The sequence below is a fragment of the Hippoglossus stenolepis genome, chromosome 3, assembly GCF_022539355.2.
Source record: "Hippoglossus stenolepis isolate QCI-W04-F060 chromosome 3, HSTE1.2, whole genome shotgun sequence".
Taxonomy (NCBI): domain Eukaryota; kingdom Metazoa; phylum Chordata; class Actinopteri; order Pleuronectiformes; family Pleuronectidae; genus Hippoglossus; species Hippoglossus stenolepis.
This window is the reverse complement of record NC_061485.1, coordinates 8745905-8769446: the sequence shown is the minus strand read 5'-3', so window position 1 is coordinate 8769446 and position 23542 is coordinate 8745905. Positions and strand designations below refer to the sequence as shown.

General features: G+C 40.9%; 3 protein-coding genes across 3 annotated transcripts; 2 read left to right on the top strand and 1 right to left on the bottom strand.

Moving 5' to 3' along the window:
• The first annotated feature begins 1068 nt into the window (after window positions 1–1068).
• Window positions 1069–18811, top strand: cers5 (ceramide synthase 5). Its single transcript, XM_035150384.2, has 10 exons — window positions 1069–1376; window positions 8687–8792; window positions 9018–9148; window positions 9471–9528; window positions 9639–9689; window positions 10927–11019; window positions 12609–12737; window positions 13151–13257; window positions 15756–15912; window positions 17862–18811. The coding sequence occupies exons 1-10, from the start codon at window positions 1204–1206 to the stop codon at window positions 18024–18026; spliced, it is 1170 nt and encodes a 389-aa protein (XP_035006275.1). The 5' UTR covers window positions 1069–1203; the 3' UTR covers window positions 18027–18811.
• Window positions 18812–18851: 40 nt separating this feature from the next.
• On the bottom strand, window positions 18852–20511 carry LOC118103448 (cytochrome c oxidase assembly protein COX14 homolog). Its single transcript, XM_035150424.1, has 2 exons — window positions 20366–20511; window positions 18852–19322 (listed from the first exon to the last, which is right to left on the bottom strand). Exon 2 carries the CDS (start codon window positions 19310–19312, stop codon window positions 19136–19138), a length of 177 nt encoding a protein of 58 aa, XP_035006315.1. The 5' UTR covers window positions 19313–19322; window positions 20366–20511; the 3' UTR covers window positions 18852–19135.
• A 328-nt stretch (window positions 20512–20839) lies between these two features.
• Window positions 20840–22301, top strand: LOC118103443 (pre-miRNA 5'-monophosphate methyltransferase). Its single transcript, XM_035150411.2, has 2 exons — window positions 20840–21088; window positions 21522–22301. The coding sequence occupies exons 1-2, from the start codon at window positions 20879–20881 to the stop codon at window positions 22077–22079; spliced, it is 768 nt and encodes a 255-aa protein (XP_035006302.1). The 5' UTR covers window positions 20840–20878; the 3' UTR covers window positions 22080–22301.
• The last annotated feature ends 1241 nt before the right edge of the window (window positions 22302–23542 follow it).

The window sequence follows — 23542 nt, the reverse complement described above, 5'->3', positions numbered from 1 at the left end:
ATTACTGATTCAGTGAGGTGCACATTTAAATCCCTCCGTATTTACTGTTAGCTCTATGTTTTGGAAAATGTTCCTTGTTTAAGCTTTAAAAGTCATATTTATTGTTGGTATTGTGGTATTGTATTGTAAGTGAGTTATTAAGACAACTGAGAGGACAGGGATACTCCAGTGCCCCCCTGGCCCCGCCCGTCCCACATAGCATCTGAATGTGGGCCAATTTAGGCAGTGATGCAGCACCTCTGGGCTTCTTGTCGCCCAGATGTTCCTCATCAAACGGAGGGCTTTTTGTCAAACATGCAGTTCTCTAAAAGGTGTAATCTGGATGTGAATCTAAAGCGACCCATGTGGTGAAGATGCCCCAAATAGCATACGGGCCAGCTTTGGCACCTTTGGTTGAGACATGCGGTGTTGCTATGACTAACTCGTGGCCCAGATCTGTCAAAGAGGAGCTGATCGCCCAAGTGGCATCATTCCATGCTGTATGCGAGACATTATGGGCCAAATCTGGGCCCAAACTATTTGCTATGTGGAATTGGCTGCAGCACATTCCTCTCTGAGCAACCTGTTGCAATAAAACCCCCACAGCAAACCTCCACTGGGCTCATGTGGTGGTGTGGGAACCCAGATACCACACAGACGTGGGTCACTTTAATTGATGATGCAACCCTTCTGGCCGCCTTGTTGCCTGAAAAAAAATGGACGTGAGCCTTAAGTGGCCCAGACATCCCAAAACAAATGTGGAAACTGTGAACCTAAAGCAGCCCTTGTGGTAAATGACTGGAATGCGGTATGTCGGCCGGATGTCAGAGGTCAGTTGGGGTCAAAGTTTGGGCTTTGTGTGGGCAGCAGTTTCCTGTTTTGCCTGGTTGGTGGTCCAGTCTTTGCTTTGGGAATATGTGACAAAAACAATATCATCCAAATCCCAACCAAACAAACCAGTGATTATTTGTTGATGTCATTCAGGAGCTGAGAGTTTTCCCTCTTGAAGACCGTTAGGAGTCTTATTTTGAAAAGTGAGGCGGAAGTGGAGCTGCTGGTGAAGCTGTGGAAGAGGAGGAGGAGGGAGGAGGAGGGAGGAGGAGAAGAAGAAGAAGGAGCTGGTCAGTCATCACAAGTGTCGCAGGGGCAGAAGTTTCTCAGCTTTTCTGTGGAGGAGGAAACTAATTCCCTGTGACCTCCGGGGGGAGACGAGCTTCCACCAACATGGCTGCTCTCTCCGCCTGGTTCTGGAACGAGAGGTTTTGGCTTCCACACAACGTAACCTGGGCGGACCTGGCGGACCCGGCGCCCGGGGTGGAGTACCCCAAAGCCGGACACTTGTTTGCCGCCTTGCCGCTGGCTCTGGGGATCTTCTCCGTCAGGATCTTCTTCGAGAGGTTGGTGTTTTACCGGAGTTTTCCTGTGATGGTTCCCGCCTGATGAGGGAGGACCAGCACCAACATGTCATCACTGTAGCTGCAACACAACACTACTGTTTAAACTCTCATCTGATTTCCCTTCTTCAAGATAAACACGTGCAAGAAACTACTTTAAAAACACACGGACTTCAAATGCAGCCATTCCCCAAACTCCTGTTCATGAGTAATCGATAACCGATAATCAGATTGATCAAGTGACATCTGATGCCTGTGTGTGTGTAGACTGCTCCTCCTACTTTTATGATCTGGGTTCATCCAGTCCTGTGCAAAAGTTGAGCTGTGTTCTACTCAGGTAATAACGTGATGACGTGATATTGGACAACGCGCACGCACACACACACACACACACACACACACACACACACACACACACACACACACACACACACACACACACAAGATAGAGTTGTCTCCATGGCTTCCCCAAAAGAACGACAAACCCCACAACATGAGTAATAACTGGACAACACGCACACGCACGCACACACACACACACACACACACACACACACACACACACACACACACACACACACTGGCAGTAGTGACGTCATCATTGTTTAAAGTAAAGCTGAGTTGTGGTGAAGTCTTTTTTGAAATCTTACCATTAACCCGACCCTGTTCCTCAAATAAAGATAAGGCCCCTCACTCCTCTAGTATTGAAAGAAGAAGCAGTGGAATTCCATGTTAGGAAACTTCAGGGTCATTGACAGGGATGGGTGGGGGGGTGGGGGGGTTAGGGTTGCAGCCATCCCATCAATAAATCATGATTCTTCCAAAGATCTCTGATCTTATAATAGCAACAAAAAAAAGCAACACCAGACATTTAAAAAAAAGGCTCTGACAGCAGTTTTCTCATTTGAGCTGCAGAACATGTTACTTTTAGATCTTCACTCACTTTCCATCTACTGACAGAGACGGTTGCATCAGGAAAACCACAGTCACTCACTCATCAGCTGAAACTTTGCTTCGTGCACCTGGGTTCAACATCAAACTTTATTTGAAGTCTCAAGTGTTTGATCAGCTGTAGATGTGTAGAGTTTCCTTTCTACAATGCTTACGTTTCCACTCTCTAAAAACCTGACAAACTTGTAATGGAAGTTTGCATTTTGCACCAAGCTGCAGAATAAAAGCACGACAGGGGAGTTGTGCTAAAAACACCCATTATTAACTTTTTTATTCCATTTATCACATAACATTTCCATTCTTACTTTGCTTTATCAAACAATAGCTATAGTGTCTTTGTATGCACAGTGTTGAAGCTAGTCGGAGGTCATATGTAGGGCTTCAGGATATAGAGAAACTGTGATACCGCACTTGAATATATCAGCAGTGATATAAGATAAGATAAAGTGGAGCTTTATAATGATCTGGCTTCTCATGATCTCCCAGGACTTTAATCACATGTCACTGGACATATTGTGCATTGTATTCATTGTAAAAGTTCTTTCAACTGATTGAAAGAAATGTAAACTTCATGCATATTGATGCAGCCATTTTGAAATAGTATTTAAAGCTTTTCTCCATCTAGTGCTGACTTCAACAGGTCTGTTATTGTATACAAGCACATGATAGATGCTTCAAATACTGCAAATATACAGTATTGTGTAATGTCGCCCATTTCTATCGTTAGTCAACATCAAGGGTCACATCATAATAACCTTTTACGTAAACTGCTTGCTGTAATTGTCAGACATCAACGAGACAAGTACAGGGAGTACACCTCAAAACTTGACACATCGAAACACACAGGCAACGTAGCTGTTTTTAAAGGAGACATGTGCTCTTAATCAGATTCATCCTTTTAATTTCTGTTCATATTTGAAAAGGTTTACATGCTCTAAAGTTCAGAAAACACATCACTTGTATCTGTTACTGTTCATTGTTGCAGCCATAGAGAATATGAGGGACAGTCTCTGTCTGAAACACTTGGTTTTAGCTCCTGTCTCTTTAAGGCCCCCCTCCTGATAAATCCCAGTCTGCTCTGATTGGCCAGCTGACCCACTCTGTTGTGATTGGTCAATGGCTTCCGGTGTGTGTAGGAAAATTAGTGTTCCGCTCTCGCTTTACTTGGCTTTGTTGGGGGGGGGGTAATCAGGTTAGCTAATCAATGTGTATTGTGCAAGTTGGGGCTTTTTAATGCCACATGACATCACAAGGATGAGGAAGTATCGTTTCAAAGTTTCAGGAGTTTCAAAAAAACCTAGAACACACGAGAGGAAAAACGGAACAATTGTAATATATCTCCTTTAAATATTGCCGTAAATCTGAATGATCCAGGTAGTGTTGTCACTCTTAGCAGACATGGCACCTGCATGGCCGGCGTCAGTCTTTGTGTGTGTGGTTTGGACGTGGTCAAGTGTCTGTAGATAAGGAGCGATCAGATATTGGAGGTGTCTGAGGCGAGCTGCTGAGGTGTCTGACCCGGGGGCCGCTGTCACCGCTCGACACTCTGAGCGGCCGCCTGGCTCATTCATTTATTTATCAGAGTAAAACATCACACCACAGCTTGAGTTCCACCTCCTCTCTCTGTAACACACACACACACACACACACACACACACACACACACACACACACACACACACACACACACACACACACACACACACACACACACACACACACACACACACACACACACACACACACTGTGTTTATGCATAGTAACAGCGTCACACAGTCACACATTGATGAGTTTGGATAAGGGCTTGTTCTCTCAGACACGTCCGACCACAAACTGGTTTTAATCAATGACATAATTCTTTATAGGTATTTTATTTTTGATTCTTTGCTAACTAGCAGAGATTTCTGAGCCCAATGTGTTTTTTTTCCAATTTAATTTTCCTGTTTTTCTTTTTTTCCTTTAAACATTTTCCTCAATGTTACTTAAAATAGAAACTCGGGACTCCCCTGGATGATGTAACATTTCTATGTGTTTATATTATGGCCACCAGTTGTATTTATTTTAACTTGGCTCTAAATACTACAATCCCATGCTGCTGTAGTAGAAGCCAATCACAAGTGTGAATTCACACTTCATTGCCTCAGTTGTTGAATTAATCCATGACTAACACAGTTTTCTAAAACTGAGCTGATTTAAGATTTAAGTTTTCTTTGTTTATTCAATTAAACCAAGTTTTCATATCGGAGCCTCAGAAAACATATGCTGAAAGGCAGGATTTTTTTCGGCTTTATATTTCAGACTAATTTTAAATGACTCAGCCGCAACATTTCAGTATTGAGCAAAAATTGTGTTCTTTGGAAGGCACAGAACATGTTCACATAGCTCGTCTTCGTCATACTGGTTTTACACAATGTTCTATGTGTGATAACTTGCCCCAAAGATGAGATGATCTGTCAATAGGGGAAGAATCGTCACAGGCACATGGGAACTTTTTTCTTCGAGTAGCTTTTCAAAGTCCTTCACCGGCCTGTGCCCCCCCCCCTCTTTCTAGACCAGTTTCTTCTTGTTTGATTGAAATCATGCCTCTGCTGTTGGCTCTGTCTTTGCAGCCGGGCTGTTCTGTGTGTTCAGGCCCTCGTAAGCCTTGTCATGAGTTAAACTGTGTTAAGTCTAACTAAACCTGGCTGTATTTGGCATTAGGAGCAGACAGATTTGCTTTGTAAGTTGTTGTTAATACTGATTCCTCTTAAACAACAAAAAAGTAATTCTGTCTCAACCCCCGAGGAAGCAAAGGAAGAGACTGTAAACAAAATCTTTTATGGTACGTTTAACATCCTTCTTATTATTTCTCCCACTTAACCGGCAAAGCTGTTTTAGACACAAACTGGAACTGACCAATTCAAATGGAAACCACAGTGAAAGTGTCTATGAATAGAGCTGAGCCTGTTCCTCAGACAGGGCCCTGGCACTGGGAGGTTTCCCCCCCGTGTCAAGGTTGTGTCCAGCCTGCAGTCAGGACCACACTCTGCCTTGTTACCAGGCCTTGTTTACGTCCGAGTGGTCCGGTTGTGAGGAGGAACAGGGATGTTTTGACGTTTGACAAAAATAGATTAGCTGGCGTCTCTCGCCTTTTTCCCCCTCCTGTTGCTGCAGACCGACGATAATCACTTCAGGCTCGGGCTTGTGTGAGTTGTTTCTGTCGTTTCGCTCTCCTGTGTGTCATAAATCCTGAAGGCCTGTGCTTACAAGATAATGGAGACTGTTGCATATCTCTGTGCTGCATCAGCTCATCTTTTATCTCACCCCTTTGATTGAGTAACAGTTTAATAGAGAGATTGTTAGAGAGCGAATGAAGGTACTTATTACCACATGGTGAATCCGACTTATCGGCTGAATCATATTTATATCACCGTGCTGCACTTGAGCTTTTAAGCGCTCAAAGGTCCAGACACTGATCTCTGGCTGTCGACTGTGCTCGTTAAAAATGGTTTTATGCTCTAATGAGAGGTGGGTTGTGATGTTGATTGTTGAACATCATCACGTCACATATCCAGTCTCTTGTCTCTGCAGAATACACTTTATGATTTTCACGTGCTCACTCCCAACCTGCCAAAGTTTTGGGCCAATTTACTTTCAGTGACTTCACAACGTGAAGTGAAACTGCTTCACAAAGGTCATTGTAATGTGGGGAAGTAAGACGTCCTCTTTAAGAAAATATTTAAAGAACCAGATTTTGGGTATATAATCAGTGTGTAAGATAGAATCTGGCTCTTTCTTTTTCTTTAAATTGAATGTGTGTATAATAAATACACCTGCACAGCGTAGACTTTGTAAAGTTTATACAACCCAGGAGCGACTGTGATCTACGTACCTGTCCCTGCTTCAAACTAAATACCACTGAAGATCAAGAAGTAGACAGTGCTGAGAGGTAAATCAGGTTCCTGCAGGGAGACTATAAAGAAACGAGTGGTGAGTGGTTTTTTTACGTCAGACAAAAGGCCTTGTTTTTTTTCTCTGTCCCACGGAATACAATGGCTCAGGCTATTTTGTGATGAGTGTCAGATTCCCTCCGCCTGGAAACCTCTCCTTGTACACGGCAGAAGACAATAGAGGTTTTATGATCAGGGAGATTTTATTATGGATTCACGACTGCTAAACCGATACCTGAAGAACCTGATTATATCAGGCTGTGAAGGAGCACTGGGTGAGATCTTCATGTTTTAAACGCATCCATTTTATCAGGCTACATCCCAAGTGTTACTGCATCAATGAGACTTTTGCTTTTATCAGGATAAAACTGAAACATGTGTTAAAAACAGCAAAAACACCACCGTAAAGATGAGATCACTAGAAACCCCCCTTTTTTTCTCTCTCTCTGGTTTTGCAGAATGTGATATTCCGTGGGGAAGAACATCCTAAAATAAATCCTGGATCCACACAAACATTTTTAAAGAGTTCTTTCTTGTACGATGTCCGATCCTCCCACCAAATTTTGTGGGAATCCGCTTTGCAGTTCTTGCACAATACTTCTGACAAACCAACAAATGCACGGTTTATACCAGATTGGTAATGATTGCAAACTGTAGCTTTTACTGTATATTCAACATGTTTTTGTTGTAAGCTGTGGACAGATTATTCTCTCACTCTATAGTCTGAAAGCTACTGTCACATTTAAAATTCTAGAGGGGCTGAGAGTTCCTCTCGTCAGTCACTGTCACGAAGTTTCCTCTTCAGTCCACTTTTTAGCCGGAGGCATGAACTTACTGAACTTTGCATTCCTGTTGAAGTTTTATGGACCGACAGTTCACACCAAACTGCAACTCACCATGTTGTCTTGTGAAGTTGTATCATCACAAGGGACGTCTTTACAAACAGACCAAGTGATTGCTGCTTATTCTAACCGAATACTTCAGATAACAGCGTGAAACGATCGATTTGATGTTTTTGACCTTGTGTTCAGTAGAAGCATGAATAACTGGCTCTAATTCAACAACACACTAAACCCTGAGCTGCAGAACTTAGAGATTGACCTTGTGGAATCAGACCCTGCTTTGTCCAAATGAGCTTTATTTCATTACCACGTCTGAAAGTCACTATGTTTGTCTTGCTCTACTTTAAAAATTTCACAGGAATGAATTGTCTTCAGGAATTTCGGTGTATTTTTTTTTTGTTGCGGCAGCAGTGCGCACAGCTTTGTAAATGATTTATTGAATCTTTTTGTTCTGCTCAACAATGGAACAGTATTTAAAGGGGTAGTCCTCACAGTTTCTTTTGGCTGGAGTTGGCACAGGAGTGGATATTTATTTAGGTACATGGGTAGTTGTGAGATGTGTTTGTCAAAAGGCACGAGTATGTTTCTGCTGATTACTCTTGTGTTATTACACTTTATGTTGTTGATAATCAGTGTATCAACATCGCTGCTGTGTAACGTTGTGAATGACAAGAACTCTGCCTCCACCCCCGTCTTTCACCAGACTGAGGGCGAGTCACAGGTTAATGAATTTGCCAATTAACACTTGTCCAACTTTATATCTGAGCTACTTCTTCTTTAAAGAAAAGGATTGATGCCTTATTTGGACATGCAAGAAACCTTTCTCACAAATAATTATTTATGGTCATAATACACATAACAAGCCCACGTGGTTATATCATAGCAGAAAGCACAAGTGGCCCATAATAGCTAATAAGCCGTTCTCTGTGCATGTTTAGTATTTGGATAATTTATTACATTAATCAGATCAACATTTAGGTTGACCTCAGTCATAATGCAGAACAAACACACACAGGCGAGGGTCACCCAAGGTCGCAGGGTTCCCATCATGAAGGAGGCATCGCAGAATCACTGGGGGGATTTTTCAGAATCTCCTCCTCAGCATGTGTTTCCTGTGTTTCATCCTCTGATGGTCATTAGCTTGCCGGGCTAATGCAACACATCAAGCACGCGGTCTTGTCTCCTCTGAAAACATGTGACGTGCAGCGGCACGCAGACTATTGGCACAGCCAGAGGAAGATGAGGGATTAACACAGTTTATAAATGTGGTTTGAAAATGACTGAACCAGACGTGAACCTGTAGCTAAGTGTGATCAACTCAAACTGATCAATCCAACTTTTTGTCTGGGTTGTTCTCTGACAGCTGATGTGATATCACTGAAGTAGTAGTAGAAGTAGTAGTATGACTTTATTTGGCTTCAGTCCATTGTAATGCTCCGTAACCAACTCTATATCACTACTGTTTGACATGTATTATCAAAATGCTTTTGTTTTAAGATATATTCATGTATTTTTCCTTGAATCGTGAATGTGTGAAGGAACCCTGTTCAAGTTTTAACATCACATCTCACATGCTGACCTCTGTTACAGATTTATCGCCAGTACCTGTGCCCAGAGTCTCCACCTTCAACCAGGAGTTGCAAGAAGAGCTCAGCCCAATGCAGTGCTGGAGAAAGTTTATACATCCATCACAAAGGTTGGATTTTATTTTTGACTGTGTCTCTTTCTTATATTTTCTGTTTAAAAGAAGCATTTAGGTGCTGGAGTATGAATAATAGTTGAGATTAGGAGATGAGACAGATTCCCATGTTAACGAAACGCAAACATTCCCATCCCGACATCGTACAGGGCTTTATTTCTCCCCTGTTGGGTTCAGTAACACAAACTGAAGTTGTTTGCTGTTTCTTGTCCCTCTGCACAGAGTCCAGACTCCAGACATCTGGACGGCCTCTCCAAACAGCTGGACTGGGATGTGCGAAAGGTCCAGCGTTGGTTCAGACACCGCAGGAACCAAGACAAACCCAGCACGCACACTAAGTTCTGCGAGAGCATGTAGGTTAACGTCTGCTGTGTTCACCTTTGATCTGATCTGCAGGCTTGAGCAAAGAAACCAGTGGTTGTGTTTGTGTATGGATGAAGTATCTTTGTGGGGACAGCACTGAGTTTTAAAAAAAATGTTGTCTGTTCCTTTAAGGCTTCTTCTTTCAATAATTTGGATTTAAATTTGAAACATACTTCCAATCACTTTTTTCTTAGTATGGGTTCTGTTATGTTTTTTCACGTTAATGTTGGGGCGAATGGATGTTAAATGTTTAATTTCTCTCTAAAATCAATCGTATTTCTTGGATCATAATCTCCTCTCTTGTTTTCCTAGGTGGAGGTTAACATTTTATCTGTGCATATTTATCTATGGCTTCCGGTTTTTGTTGCAGGTGAGCAGAGTCTCAGATGTTTCTTCATTTGTTCACAATTTAAAGGCTGGGTATATTTCCAATACGTTATAGCGTTATCAGTGGTTTACTAAAATAATGTTTGTTTTCAGTCCCCTTGGATGTGGGATACACGACATTGCTGGTACGGTTACCCCTATCAGGTATGATGCAGTTCTACTCTCTATATAATCTGTAAGGCAGTCCAATTCAATTTAAGCCTCAGAAATTAAAGTTAAAGCAACAATCTCAAGAACTGAACAGTTGTACACTTTATTCAGTTTAAAAGAACAGCCCTACTTTTCTCTCTCTATATATTTCAACAACTACTCATACAGATACTCAGGTGCTGCTTAGAAACCATGTTGCTAAGATACTATTACCTTTGCTAGTGCTACTGCCGAATTACATGCATTCAACCATCGTACCGTCCCTTGGGTTTTAGAGATGTGATGATATAAACTAGGAGATAATGATGTTGTTTACACCTGGTTCTGTTTCCCTCTCACATCTCTGGTTGTATCAGACCACGTCGAGCTGTTTTAAAAAAACATCAATGAGCACAACTGATTTATGATTTTAATTTTATTTCTTTCACCTGGAGATTTATTTGGAATTTAAAATAAAGTTGAAGGTGAATTTGAAAACAGTGTCAATAACAGTCAGAGAGAATCTGAGTAACAGTAAATTGTCCTGCTCAGTATCTTGATCACATTTTCTTTTAAAGTTTAAGGTATATCAAACTCCTCTGTGTCCTGTGTCAAGTAAAGACAAAATTGTACAAATCCTAATAAAATAATGTAATTGTGCTTATATCTAATCACAAGACAAAGTTAAATATGCTACGATTAAATACTTTATCCATAACAAACCTTCAAAACTATTTAATAAATGCTGTAATCTCTCACTCGTCATTACGACTTCAGTCTCATACACACCCCCCCGATCAAATTTCCATCAGTTAACGTCTCAAGCTGCAGGTTCACATTCAGATTTGTCCAGATTACAGCAGGCGGATTAAAAATGCTTCACAAAGACGTGTTATCTGTCTAACACTCATTCTGGCGGACAGAGTTTCACACCCTGACGCACTACAACAAGCTTTATCTGCCGTGTTGTTGGAAAGGAATGACTGTGTCGACAGAGCCCATCACATTGTCAGGCTTGACACAGTTGACTGAAAAACACAGCTTCTCACGTCTTATCGCCAAAGAAACCCGGTGATTCATTGGACCGGTGATGTGTGTGTTGATTTGCAACAGTGCTGCTCAGTGGTGGTCACCTGACGTCCTTTCACTATCACCCCTGTGGAAAATCCAGTGTTGTTTCATTTGAAAGAATAAGATTGTTCTTTAATGCGACTCCTTAAACCCGCCTCTCCTCTCCTCTCTGTGTCTCCAGGTCATGACCCCGGGTCTTTACCACTACTATGTGATCGAATTGGCCTTCTACTGGTCACTCATGTTCTCGCAGTTCTCCGACATAAAAAGGAAGGTGAGAGAAACGACTCTGGCTCTGTGAGACTACACCACACTGGATCCTCCGCAGCTGCCACTCCCTGTTACACTTTTTTGTTAATACGTCTATTGTTCCTCATTTGGCAGTGGCAGAGAATGCCTGTCTGTCTGTGTGTGCATGCCTGATGCAGGTTGCAGGTTTTTCTGATGTATGCACGTTAACACAGCAAATTAAGACCGACCCTGACTTTGTTGTGTTCATTTCGGAGGGTCACGTGGGCCGAGCTGATGCTGCTCGCTGAGTGAAGGCCTTGTATTTTCAGCACGAGGGCGCCTGCAGTCATGTGATTGCCGGATGGAGCAGGCCTAACTCTATTAGAATGACAGAAATTCCACACAGTGCCAGCGTATTAGAGCCAGAGTTTGTCTGGAATGCGAGACTGAGGAAGTCATCCAATGATCCTTGTTTGAAATTGACTGGATTTAGTTTTAATTCAGGGTTTTAATTTCATGATCTCATGGTGAGATGAGGCTGGTTAAACTCATCTGATTGTTTCTGTAGATGTTTGTGTTAATGAGGCTAAAAGCTGTGGAAGCTCCACTCAGTTGCTTTGTGAATATTCATTCATAGGTTGTCTGTGTATATATGCACATTAATGGGGATTTTCAAACAAGCAAAACAGCCAGTATTCAGGCTACAATAGTGATTTTAAAATTTAAGAGATCAACAGAGAATTCAAGTGAAAGATGCTTTTATAAAGAATCCGAAGACAAGACGATACGACTACAGGGGAAATTTGCCGTGATACAGATGCACACATGTGTCTCTGCTCTTGTGTCTCTGCCTCTTTGTTTGTCTTCAGTCGTTCCTCACTGTTAATCTGTTGCATGAAACAAGTGCTGCCGCTGGGTCAGATTTCATTTGAGATCATTTCCTCTGTGTTTGCTCTAAAAGAGTCGAGCTCTGTTTCAGTGTTCATCAGGAGTTGAGTTCACGCAGCTACACAATGTGATCTGTCCTCTCACATGTCTCTAAAGGCTTCAGGTGTTGTACTGTACATGTAGCAGTTGTAACATCTTTGTGGTTTTATAATGAAGTCTGAGTTTTATCTCCCATCTGTTGACAGTTGACCTTAATACTGATGTGATGTGTTTGGCTGATAGAGGGAATGACGTGATGATGCTAACAGGAAACGTTCATATTTTTCTGTGTTGCTGTCTTTAGCTCATAAACACTGAACCCACATAACTGATCGTAGATCATATTCCTTATAAGGACCAGTGTCCATTTGATTTCATGTATTATAAAGTATTAAATGCTGTGGTGCAGACTAGAGCTCTTACACAGCGTCAGATAACTCAATTGAAACAAACATCATAAATACTTAATGCCCGTCTCGCAGCACAAAGGAGAATCATTCTACAGCGTGATGGTCCTTGGCTGGAATGACTTCCTCGTGAGTGCTCCGCTGTTTGATCGGCATCGGCTCATAAACCATTCATAAGCCAGGAATCACCAGAGCGATTGATCCTGAGGGGGACGTCAATATCTGTTAATTCTTCCAATAGTTGTTTAGATGTTTCTCCTCTAGATGCTAACCGTGTGTAACCTCTTTATGATTTCAGGACTTCGTGATCATGTTCATCCATCACCTGGCGACAGTCGGCCTGATCAGCTTTTCCTACGTCAACAACATGGCGCGAGTCGGGAGCCTGGTGATGTGCGTCCATGATGCCTCTGACTTCCTGCTGGAGGTCAGAACTTTTATTAAATGCACCAAATTGGTGTTTTTAAATTTTTTAGTAGTTTACTTCATTTAACTTCTGATCTTTTCTTTGGATCATAGCCTTCTAATCCATTATATTTGAGATGTTTGATGTTTTATTACCATTTTTACCTTTATAACATAAACTCACACTGTAAATGAAAGGTAAAAAGGATAGATTTAAAATATAGAGTCAGGCATTATGGCTTCACATCAGTTGCTTTTCAGAAACAATAGATATGAAAAATGATTGTTATTTCCAGTCACTTTCACTTGGCTAAAATTCAAATGGACAAAGGGTACGACTCCACAAAAACTTTTAGATAAGAAAGAATAGAAAATCTTCAATTCACAAGACTTATCATAATATGAACTAATTTCTGCTGTTTTCTTTTCCAACAGGCAGCCAAGCTGGCCAACTACGCCAAATACCAGCGCCTGTGTGACTTCCTCTTCATTGTGTTCAGTGTGGTTTTCTTCCTCACACGACTTGTTATATATCCAATATGGTGAGTTCTCTGTGACACCTGCAACCTCAGCATGAATAATTTAAATACTCTGCCATGCAGTTTGATATCACTACAAATATTTTCATGGTGTCTTTTCCTGGCAACAAAATAAATAATATATTTTAAGGAAATGTTTAATCAGCAAAATGAATGTTTGCCTTTGAGAGGGTAGACTTTTTTAAAATTATATAGCCTGCCAACAAATATGATGCCTACAATTTACATTACTCTAATGTCATTCTTATGCACTTTAAAATTGTTGACATATATTTTATTTTTTTTAATGTTATTCTTTACACAGCTTCTCCTTTTTCATCCTTATCTTTTACTCATCTTTTCCTCCTTTCCTTATTTTATATTTGTACACATTAGCCTGTGGTTCCCCCTCTAGAGTACACCACTGTACATATTTCACAGAATATATTTGAAGTATGTGGCAAATAAATATTTGAATCTTGAATCTAATATTTTAGCTCTGAGCTCCGGTTAGAAAATGTTTCTCTGTCACGTGTCTTTAAGGTTTCAATAGAAAACTAGGGCTACGTTGTAGCACTAATGGGCCCGAGCACACGCATTTTGAAGCCTGTGGAGAGAGCGATCAATGACCAAGCGCACGTCTCCGTGTTGCATGCGTTTTGCGCAAGGACAAACGCTTCACTTCCTGCGTCCGTCACGCGATGTCGATCCTTTCCTGCTAATTGCTCATTACAGTCCACGCTATCAATTGCACATCACACTGTGAACATTTTATGTAAATCGAATGATATTTGTAAAACAAAGCTTACTTCCTGTTGCCAGACTAATAGATCTGTTCAAGTAGGGGCTCTGATGTAGCATGAGCAATTTTGTGTCAATTGGACAATGTTACAACAACATAATTATCACACTGATCAGTAGGTGGCGCTATGACCCTGCACTAATATTAATATATGGAGCGTCCGTCTGTCCGTCCAAAAAAAAATAAAATACGGACAGACAAACGGACGAAATTTTTTTTTTTAAATAAAATAAAATTGAAATTAAAAAGATTAAATAAAATCCGTCCGTCTGCCGTCCAAAAAAACGGACGAAAATCCGTAACGTAAAGTACGAAAGTAACTAAAAGTACAAAAGTAACTAAAAAGTAACTAAATGTACGAAAGTAACTAAAAAGTAACTAAAAGTACAAAAGTACAAAAGTAACTAAAAAGTAACTAAAAGTACAAAAGTAACTAAAAGTACAAAAGTAACTAAAAAGTAACTAAAAAGTAACTAAAAGTACAAAAGTAACTAAAAATACAAAAGTAACTAAAAGTACGAAAGTAACTAAAAAGTAACTAAAAGTACAAAAGTAACTAAAAAGTAACTAAAAGTACGAAAGTAACTAAATAGTAACTAAAAGTGCAAAGTAACTAAAAAGTAACTAAAAGTACAAAAGTAACTAAAAGTACAAAAGTAACTAAAAAGTAACTAAAAGTACATTGCACCTCTGACCTTTTTTGTTTGTCTTGTCATAATACACCTGGGCTACGATTTTTGTGAAGATCGGTGAAAGCTAACTGAGGGGCTTTTCCTTAGATGACGCTGTTGAGCCATTTTTCCACGCCAATTTCAAATTACTCCAGAATACAATTACTTTTTGGGGTTTTGAATTCCCTGCAAACTTTGGTAACAATTTGAGCATGTCTAGGCCCTGAAAAAGCCCCAAAAGGGAAATACAAATCCTTCGAAATACAATAGGGCCTCCCACCGGAGGTGCTCGGGCCCTAAATATCCTAACCATACTGGGCTTTGATTATTGATGTATAAAATATATAATAATGATTTAAATGAACATTCATTTCAGGCCATACCCCTAAACTCTAATTAATATGAGTGGTGAGTCTATTACAGTCTATTCCAGGTGAGTTATGGAAGATTGAAGAATGAAAAGTATCATGGTCTGATGTTCAGAGATAACTATGATCTGATGCCACCGTGCCCGACAAACAGATTCGTCATTGCACAGATCATCGGTAAAGTTGAGGCTCGACAGAAGCCTCAACTTTGAATGTTGGATGTTTGGATGTTGAAGCACGACCTCCAGAGACGGACAATAGGGAGCCTATCATTACCAAAAGTAACCCGAGCTGCTATATTCAGTGTCTTGGTGTGGGCGAGGGATGAAGCTAGTGTTGTCGCTGCAGCTACCTGCACTGAAATCCATACCTTCGCAGGGGGGAGGCAATGTCTGTTGACAACCACCTGTCACTCAGCTGGATTTAAGGGACGTGACCTCACCAACCACATAATGTCACAGTGGATCTGTCACTCACCTCCTCGGCTTCCAAACGGGAATTACAATCTGTGCTGTTACAATGGGCCTCATCAGACGAGTGGTTAATGAAATGATTAAGCTGGACGTCTTGTTCGCTGCTCGGATGTGAGACTATTAGTAAATGTTCCATCCACTTTCTGAAAGCCCATCGAATGTGCCTTCACTCAAACGTCCCACATCTGTTTGTCTCTTTCTTTCCCAGGGTCCTTAACTCCACTATGTTTGAGAGCTGGGACATAGTCGGGCCGTTCCCGTCCTGGTGGGTCTTCAACATCTTACTGCTCGTGCTACAGGTGCTGCACATCATCTGGTCCTACCTCATATCCCGTATAGCTGTGAAAGCCATGCTGCGAGGAAAGGTGGGTCCCTCATCGTCAGGCAAATAAGAAATGAAAATGAAACTATTTGGGGGTTTGATTCTCAAATAAAAAAGAAAGGTATTTGAAGATTTGCTGCTCTTTGTCGTCACAGTTAAAGTTTTCACCTTCTGCTCTCAGAAACCTGAGACTTCACAACACATCCTGACATTTTACAGACCAAATGTGTGGTTCCTTAATTAATCATAAAACCTGCCGAGTTGTTTGACATCTGACATATTCAACATTTCCTGCAGGAGTTATTGTTTTCCCACTATTACAACATGCAAGTAATGATCTGGCGTGTCTTTGTTTTTCTGGTACAAGCACCTGTTAGTCTCACTTCAGTGAGTTGTGGTTGTCCTCTGTCTTTACAAGTGTCTGTGTGTGAACTGCTGAAATTACACAGTTCTGTACTGTGTAATTTCATGAGGTTTAATTTTCATTCATATTTACTTACATAATAGTTTAAAATAGACAAACTCATTCCCACCAAAACATTTACTCCAGGGTCATAACAAGGATTTTCACAGTATTTAATGTGTTAATAGCAAAGAGAGCAGCGACACAGTTGAGTCAGTCTCATCCAGGCATCTGTTTATTGACACATACAGGATAACATCACAGCTGGTTTTGGTGATGAAGTTGCCGTCACGACACTTTCTCCCAGTCTGTCCCTGACTCTGTCTCATCTCTCTGCAGATGCTGTTTGTTTCCTCTCCCTCTGGAATGAGAGAGGGAGATCCTGTCTTTCTTTCTATCTTTGTCCAATGAGCCAAATCCTGCACTTGGCTCTCGCTTCTCTCCGTTCGCTCTGTCCGCTTGACAACTTTTACCTTCTCTGTTTCTTTGGCTGTAAGTTTCTGTTCACCCCCGCTCTGTTGTGATTTCCTTCTTACACGTCTTAACTTCATCTGTGCTCTCCATTGCCAGAAGGATTTAGCGTAGCTGCTGTTACAGTAGATTGACACTTGGGTTCAACCCCACTCTAAAATGGAGAGCAAGTAGGAGGAGAGATGAAAATGAGTAAAGCAATAACAGTGTCATGAATGTCAAGTATGTCCAACTGTTTCTCATTAGGCAGGAGTGTGTTGAAATGTTCCTACACCACCACCCTGTGGTTATGATGAACACTAGTAATTTAAACTAGAAAGACTTGTGTAAGAGTTCTTTAAAAAGATAGATGAAAAAGAAAGAAAGAAACTAATTTCAAACAGGGCAACAGTAACACGCTATATTGAAAGTTTCAGGATCAAGATGCACAAAACAACATTTTCTATAAAAGGCACATTTGACTTCCAACCTTTTTATTTTTAGCTTATAACACCTAATCATTGATTTCACATCTTTCTGATATTTCAGTCGGAGTAATTGTCCATGAATTTCATATTTTATTAGAATAGGTTTTAAAGGCTTTAAATGATTGTAGCATTTCACAGAAAGATGCATGAGAAATAAACATAACTTTGTGTTTTAGATTATTTGTTTGGGGGTTTTATCCAAATTTCTCTGACAATAATCTCAAACTAAAGAGTAAAATGGGAAAACAAACAAAAGAGCAAACCAACCACTTGTCCAGTTTCAGACAGTTTTTCCTCATGAAATTCTGAATCTGTTTTAAATGTTCCCATCTTGATTTGTTCATTAAATAGTTCCCTCTTCATACTGGTGCTGAAGAGATTCTTCTTAGTGTGAGAGATGGAGGTCAAAGTACACAAGAAACTCCCTAACATATGGGCGTGTCAGTATTATATTAACCTGACCGTGAAAAATATGAACTTGACTTTCATGTCGTATAACAACAGTGTGGAAAGTCACAGCGTTTTATGGCAGAATGATAAAGTGCCACTTTGAAATGTCTCCTATTAGTCATTTATAGCTGTGATTAAGATTTTGTCTTAAACCTCTGTGGCTCTAACTTCCTCTTCCTCATTATATTCCCTGTCTGCCAGGTGTGTAACGACGTCCGCAGTGACATTGAGAGCAGCTCAGAAGAAGACGCCGACACGCCCACAGAGGGCCTCAAGACTTCTGCTCTTTCTCCCAAGGGAGAGAACGGCACTAACGGCCACTATGCTGCCTCCAAAGCTCAGGCACAGAACCACAACAGCTGGTGACATGGAGCCTGTACCCAGGCGCCCCCTGCAGTTTACACCCTCACGACGTCTCCCAAGGGCTTAGTTTGTCTTGTGACTGTGTCTGTCGCGCAAGCTTCACTCTCACATTTGAGACACAGGCAGTCTTCAACCACACATTACACCGACAGTGAGTGTGCGCTGACTCACATGTTGGTGAACTGGATAGACGCTGTAACGTCGTCTTTGAACAGCACAACTCAAGAGGTGAAACGATATGGAAATCAGTTGGAGCAAGTGATTTAGCTGTTAAACCACGGGATTTGTTTCGTTTCGTGTTTGGCTGCAGATGTCGGTCGGTGTCGAGGTTCTCGCCCAGTTTTATTGGTCAGATGAACTTGATTACTTTTGTTTCTGAGGGTTCATTTACAATGGAACACATAGGACAGAAAACTCCTGCTGGGGTGGCTTTGACCTTTCAAGGATTTTGCACTTCTCTTCCCAGATTTAACAAGTCACAGCAGTTGTTATACATAGAATATCTGCTTTATGTGACCAAAAGTGCAACACACTTGAAACTTCAAACTGTGGCCGTCTCCGCCCTTTGCAGGTTTTTGTGCTTTTACCCTTTAACCACAATGTTTGGCCACTTTGTGACTTGTTTTGTTCTGTTTTACATTTTTTTTTACTTCTGTTGAGACCAAATGTTTATGAAATTGTTTGATGTTACTGCCTGTAGAAGAATCCAGGTATGGACCAAAGTGTCTGTTCTCACCGAGTGCCTTGTAAAAATGTTTTTCCAAATATATTCCGTTGTTGAAAGATAACTTTCTTATCGCAGTTCTGTCTAGAAACACTGTTACACTGTGTGGTTAAAGGCATTTAATTTAATACAATACAATCCATTACAGCCATCTTCACCTCTGACACGCTCATAACAAGGATGTTAATGTTGTTGGTTCATTTTCTTGGTGACATTTTCATGAGCGATATATCTTCCTTGCGAGGACACAGTACCCTCACATTTAAATCGGCAAACATCCCGATAAGAATAATCATCTTTGTGATTTTAGCGATGGACAAAAAAAGAGGAGGAATGGAGGGGGGGAAATGTCCACATGTGTGCAAAGAGGAGATCAGTCAGTCTGACATCAGTCTTTGAGGATTTCCGGATCCTGGTTTTCTGCTGCCAGTTTCAGCTGGTTTTGCTTCTGCACATAGCGGTACCCTCGCATGACACACATGTATCCTCCGTACGCCGTCAGCAGCAGCATGGAGCCAGTGAAGGCCCGATAGCCGAAGTCAGCCAGACGCTTCCCAGTAACCATGGTGAGGAACCTGAAGGGACCAGGAACGTGATGTCAGAGCAGCATCAGCGGCAAAAACACAAGCAGCTCTACCCAAGTTATTTATTGTTGGCTGGGATTTTGCAGCACCATTTATAATGTGTTCACTGTCTTAAGTTGTATTAAACAAAATACATGTTGAGTTATTTTTACTTGATTTTCCACCATCTTATAAACATTAAAATATAATATTATAATAAAAAACACCATACTGCATTCTGCCCACATCACTAATCCTGGACTCACATAATAAATTATATACTTTTTGTTTTGGTAATTGCATTTCATACTGATCTGTCCTTTTTTTAAGGGAAATAGTATTTAACACGCTATGTGTATCTAATAGTTAAGATTTTACAGATAGTTGTTTTACACACAGAACAAAATAAGCGTATAAAACATGATATCATGGTTAGAGATTAACCAACAAGTAAAGCACATGATAAAGTCAGCTCCACTTCAACTCCAGCCCCCAACTACTTCTTACATATATGAACATTATATCAGTAATCATAAACAACTTATACTATATTAAACAACTTACCCAACAAATTATACATATCATTAATCCTGGACCTTATAGTACTTAAATACAGTGATGGAGTAAATCGTGTGTAATTGAGAGTATTATAGTATTATGATAGAAAACTGTAAAGTATTTATACACAATGCAACAAAGCAAAACTATACATGTTAGATTATAACAGTAAACAACAACAACTCTCCCAGTGAACAGGGAAATGTGAGTGAATGAAAATACTGTGATTAACATTTAGTTTTAAACCTGTGTGTCTTTAACTTCCTCTTCCTATTATATCCCCTGTCTGCCAATCAACGATGGAGACTTTTATATTATTTGTAGTTGAGCACATTAGTTTTTTAGTAAAGTGTTATTAGCATTAAACGCGTATCTCTACATGTTAGCATCCGTCGCTCAGCTTTATCACTTCTCACATTGTTTTATCGACTTCCGACAACTCCACGTGTTTGTCACATCTTCTACCAGAACAAAGGCATGTGAATTAACGTCCTTACCTTTTATTCTGAAGCTGAAATCAAACTCAGGCTGTCGCTGTTCTTCTCAATGTCAGCGTGAGGAATTAGCACTGGAGCTAACCTTCGCTTTCGTAAGCTACGGAAACCCAGAGGGAACTTTTCGCTTCTTCTCACAAACCTGCGGGTAAAGCTGCAGAGCGCCATCTACCGACCCGGAGAATATTACATGTCATGTCTTCATTCCACACACTGTATAGATTCTATAATAAGATTAATTATAAATGAATACATTTAGAAATATGTGGATAAATTAATGAATCAATTAATAAAGGCAGAAATATATAAAGTAATGATTATGTACTTATTTATCTGATCTTTTACATCTTTTTACGCATTTAATTGTTAATTGATGATTTTTGTTTTGTATTTATATAAAATAACCTTAAAGTGTCTCCATGAACTTTGTCGATGTTTAACTTCCTGTTATTTTTTATATCACCAGAGGTCGACTGCTGTCCGTGTTTTCCACCCGGACGCATTTCAGAGACGCACATGTTTACAATGGCAACATGTCGGACAGAGACCGAGTCTGTGGAGGAATCAAATGATCCCGGAGCTGCTCCTCATGGAAACTTCATCAACTATTACACCTTCAATCCTCCGGAGAACAGACTGAGTCTGATCCCGGCTTCACTGCTGCGGGACTTAGGTCTCAGCTGCGGGGAGAAAACACTGCTGCTGGACGTGGGCTGTAACTCAGGGGTGAGAGAGTTTAGTTTACTGGGGTTATAACTTGCAACAACACTAATAAAATAAAATAAAAAGATAACACTTCTCCTTCTGTATGCACATTGTTGTCTTTTCATTCAAACTTCCCTGTGATTCACATTGTAATCCTCTTTAACATGTGTCTACTTTAGGAGTACCTCTAATATCTAGAATAAAATGTGAGATCATTTAAATTTGAAGTATATCTGTAAAGATTTGAAAAGGCAGAGGCTGAGACATCCTGACACCAAAACCCTAGATCCTACATTTCCCACAATGCTCAGATAATCTTTCATTACAGATTGACGCCTGTTTTAATAGCAGCACACTTCACAATAAATACAAACAAGTTCATGTGTCAAATCGTTGTATTGCTCCTTTAAATTAGCACTAACAGCTGTCCACTCTGTCCCTGTGTGAATGACAGGACCTGAGTGTAGCCTTCTATAACCACGTGGTGCAGCCGCCCCTGTGTGGAGAAGAGTCTGAGGGGAGAGAAGTTCATCTCCTGGGATTCGACCTGGACGAGGCTCTGATTCAGCGGGCGCAGGACGCCAACCCTCTGCCCAGCAACGTCTCCTTCATCCCTCTGGACATCACCACAGACACGGAGACGCTGCAGGGTTACCTCAGTGGACACGGCTGCTCCCTCTTCCACCTGAGTCTGTGCCTGGCTGTCACCATGTGGGTCCATCTAAACCACGGGGACTCCGGCCTGCTGCAGCTCCTCTCTCACTTGGCCTCCATCAGCCAGCACCTCCTGCTGGAGGCCCAGCCCTGGAAGTGCTACCGCTCAGCTGCCCGGCGCCTGAGGAAGCTGGGCCGCTCGGACTTTGACAACTTCAAGACCCTGAAGATTCACGGGGACATAGCGAAACATGTCAGGGAGCACCTGGAGAGACAGTGCGGCATGGAGCTCATCCAGAGTTTCGGCAGCACCGTGTGGGACAGAAAACTGCTGCTGTTCAGACGGACACGAAGCTGAGGGAGAGAATCAGGTTTTCATCTGCTGCTCAGGAGCTGCAGGGAGACGATGAGAAGACAGAACCTAAGAGACAAATGTGAGAAAACTGTTTGGAATTAATTGACATTTCTGAGAATCAATTAATAACAGAATAACTGGTTCCAGCGTCAGAAACATGGAGATTTGTATTTATCTTTGTTTTCTTCTTTTGTTTCTTGAAAAAATAAACAGACTGGGCTCTGGTGATTGATATGTTTTAGTTATTTGCTATTAAGTTTCATTTTACAGACCCAACCGTTAAACTATGAACTGAGAAATTTGGCACTTTGATCTACTTGGAAAATTAGGGACTGCCACTTACAATTATTTTCCACTGAAGATGAGTATTTTACTCTATACATCAGAAAGTAGTGAAAAATATCCAAAAAGAATTTCCTTGAGACTAAGGTGACATTCAGCACCGACATAAAACAGAAATAGAAAAATCGGAATATTCTCAGACTGGAGAAGCTGAATCCAGAGAAATAAAACCTCAGACTTCAGAAATAAAATTATTTTAATAAGGTAAGATAATAGAAAAGATGTGTAAATATACATTTGTTAATCATTCATTTAAGAACCCCCACACTAATTTGTGCCTCAACCCTGAAGTTTCATAAAATGAGACGTTAAATCAGTTAAGAAGGGACTTTCCAACTAGTCATAGCAACACAACACAGATTGATTCAAAGTTTATGATTCTGACCACTAGTGTGTTGTTCCCTTGGTTGAAGCATCTGAAATGATACAAAGATACAGCTACAGCAGAACGTGTGTGTGTGTATGTACTTTATGTGGGTACTATATGTGGAAGAGGGCGAGCTGGAATAACAGGTTGTAAAGACAGTGTTCTTCCTCAGTTTCCTCTTCTTGTGAGCATCTTGCACTTGAAACAGAACATGTCAGCAGACTTCAACACATCAGAGGATTAACCATTCCTTTGGTACCAGACTGTTGTGGATTACAGTTCAAATTATTGGAGTTTCTGTGGTCACCATCAGACATGGATGTAGTTTGTAGAACTTTGTATGAAGTCGTGTTTCTGCTACACCCTGCGACAGGGGAAAGCTTCTACGGGGCATACAATCAACCCCAGCCCTGGCTAATCATTATTATACATCAATGACATTAGTTTTATGGTTCATTTCAAAATAGTAAAAAGACAAGTTGATGTGTTTCTACAAACTGATGGTTCTTTGAAGTTACTGTAGTCAGTGGATTCTTGGGGCAAAACCTGGCCACTAATCCATTGTCAGGAAAATGGATTAAGAAGAGCTCAGATCGAATGGAGGGGAGCTGCCGGTAATGGGTGTGTCTGAGAGTTGTGTCTGACTCAAAGAGGGGGTGACTCAGTTAGGTGCTTGATGAGCAGGCGTGGGATAGCTGCTCGGAGAGAAGCAGACGTTAAGCGCGTCTCCTCATCACCATCTTAATCGAAGAGGAGA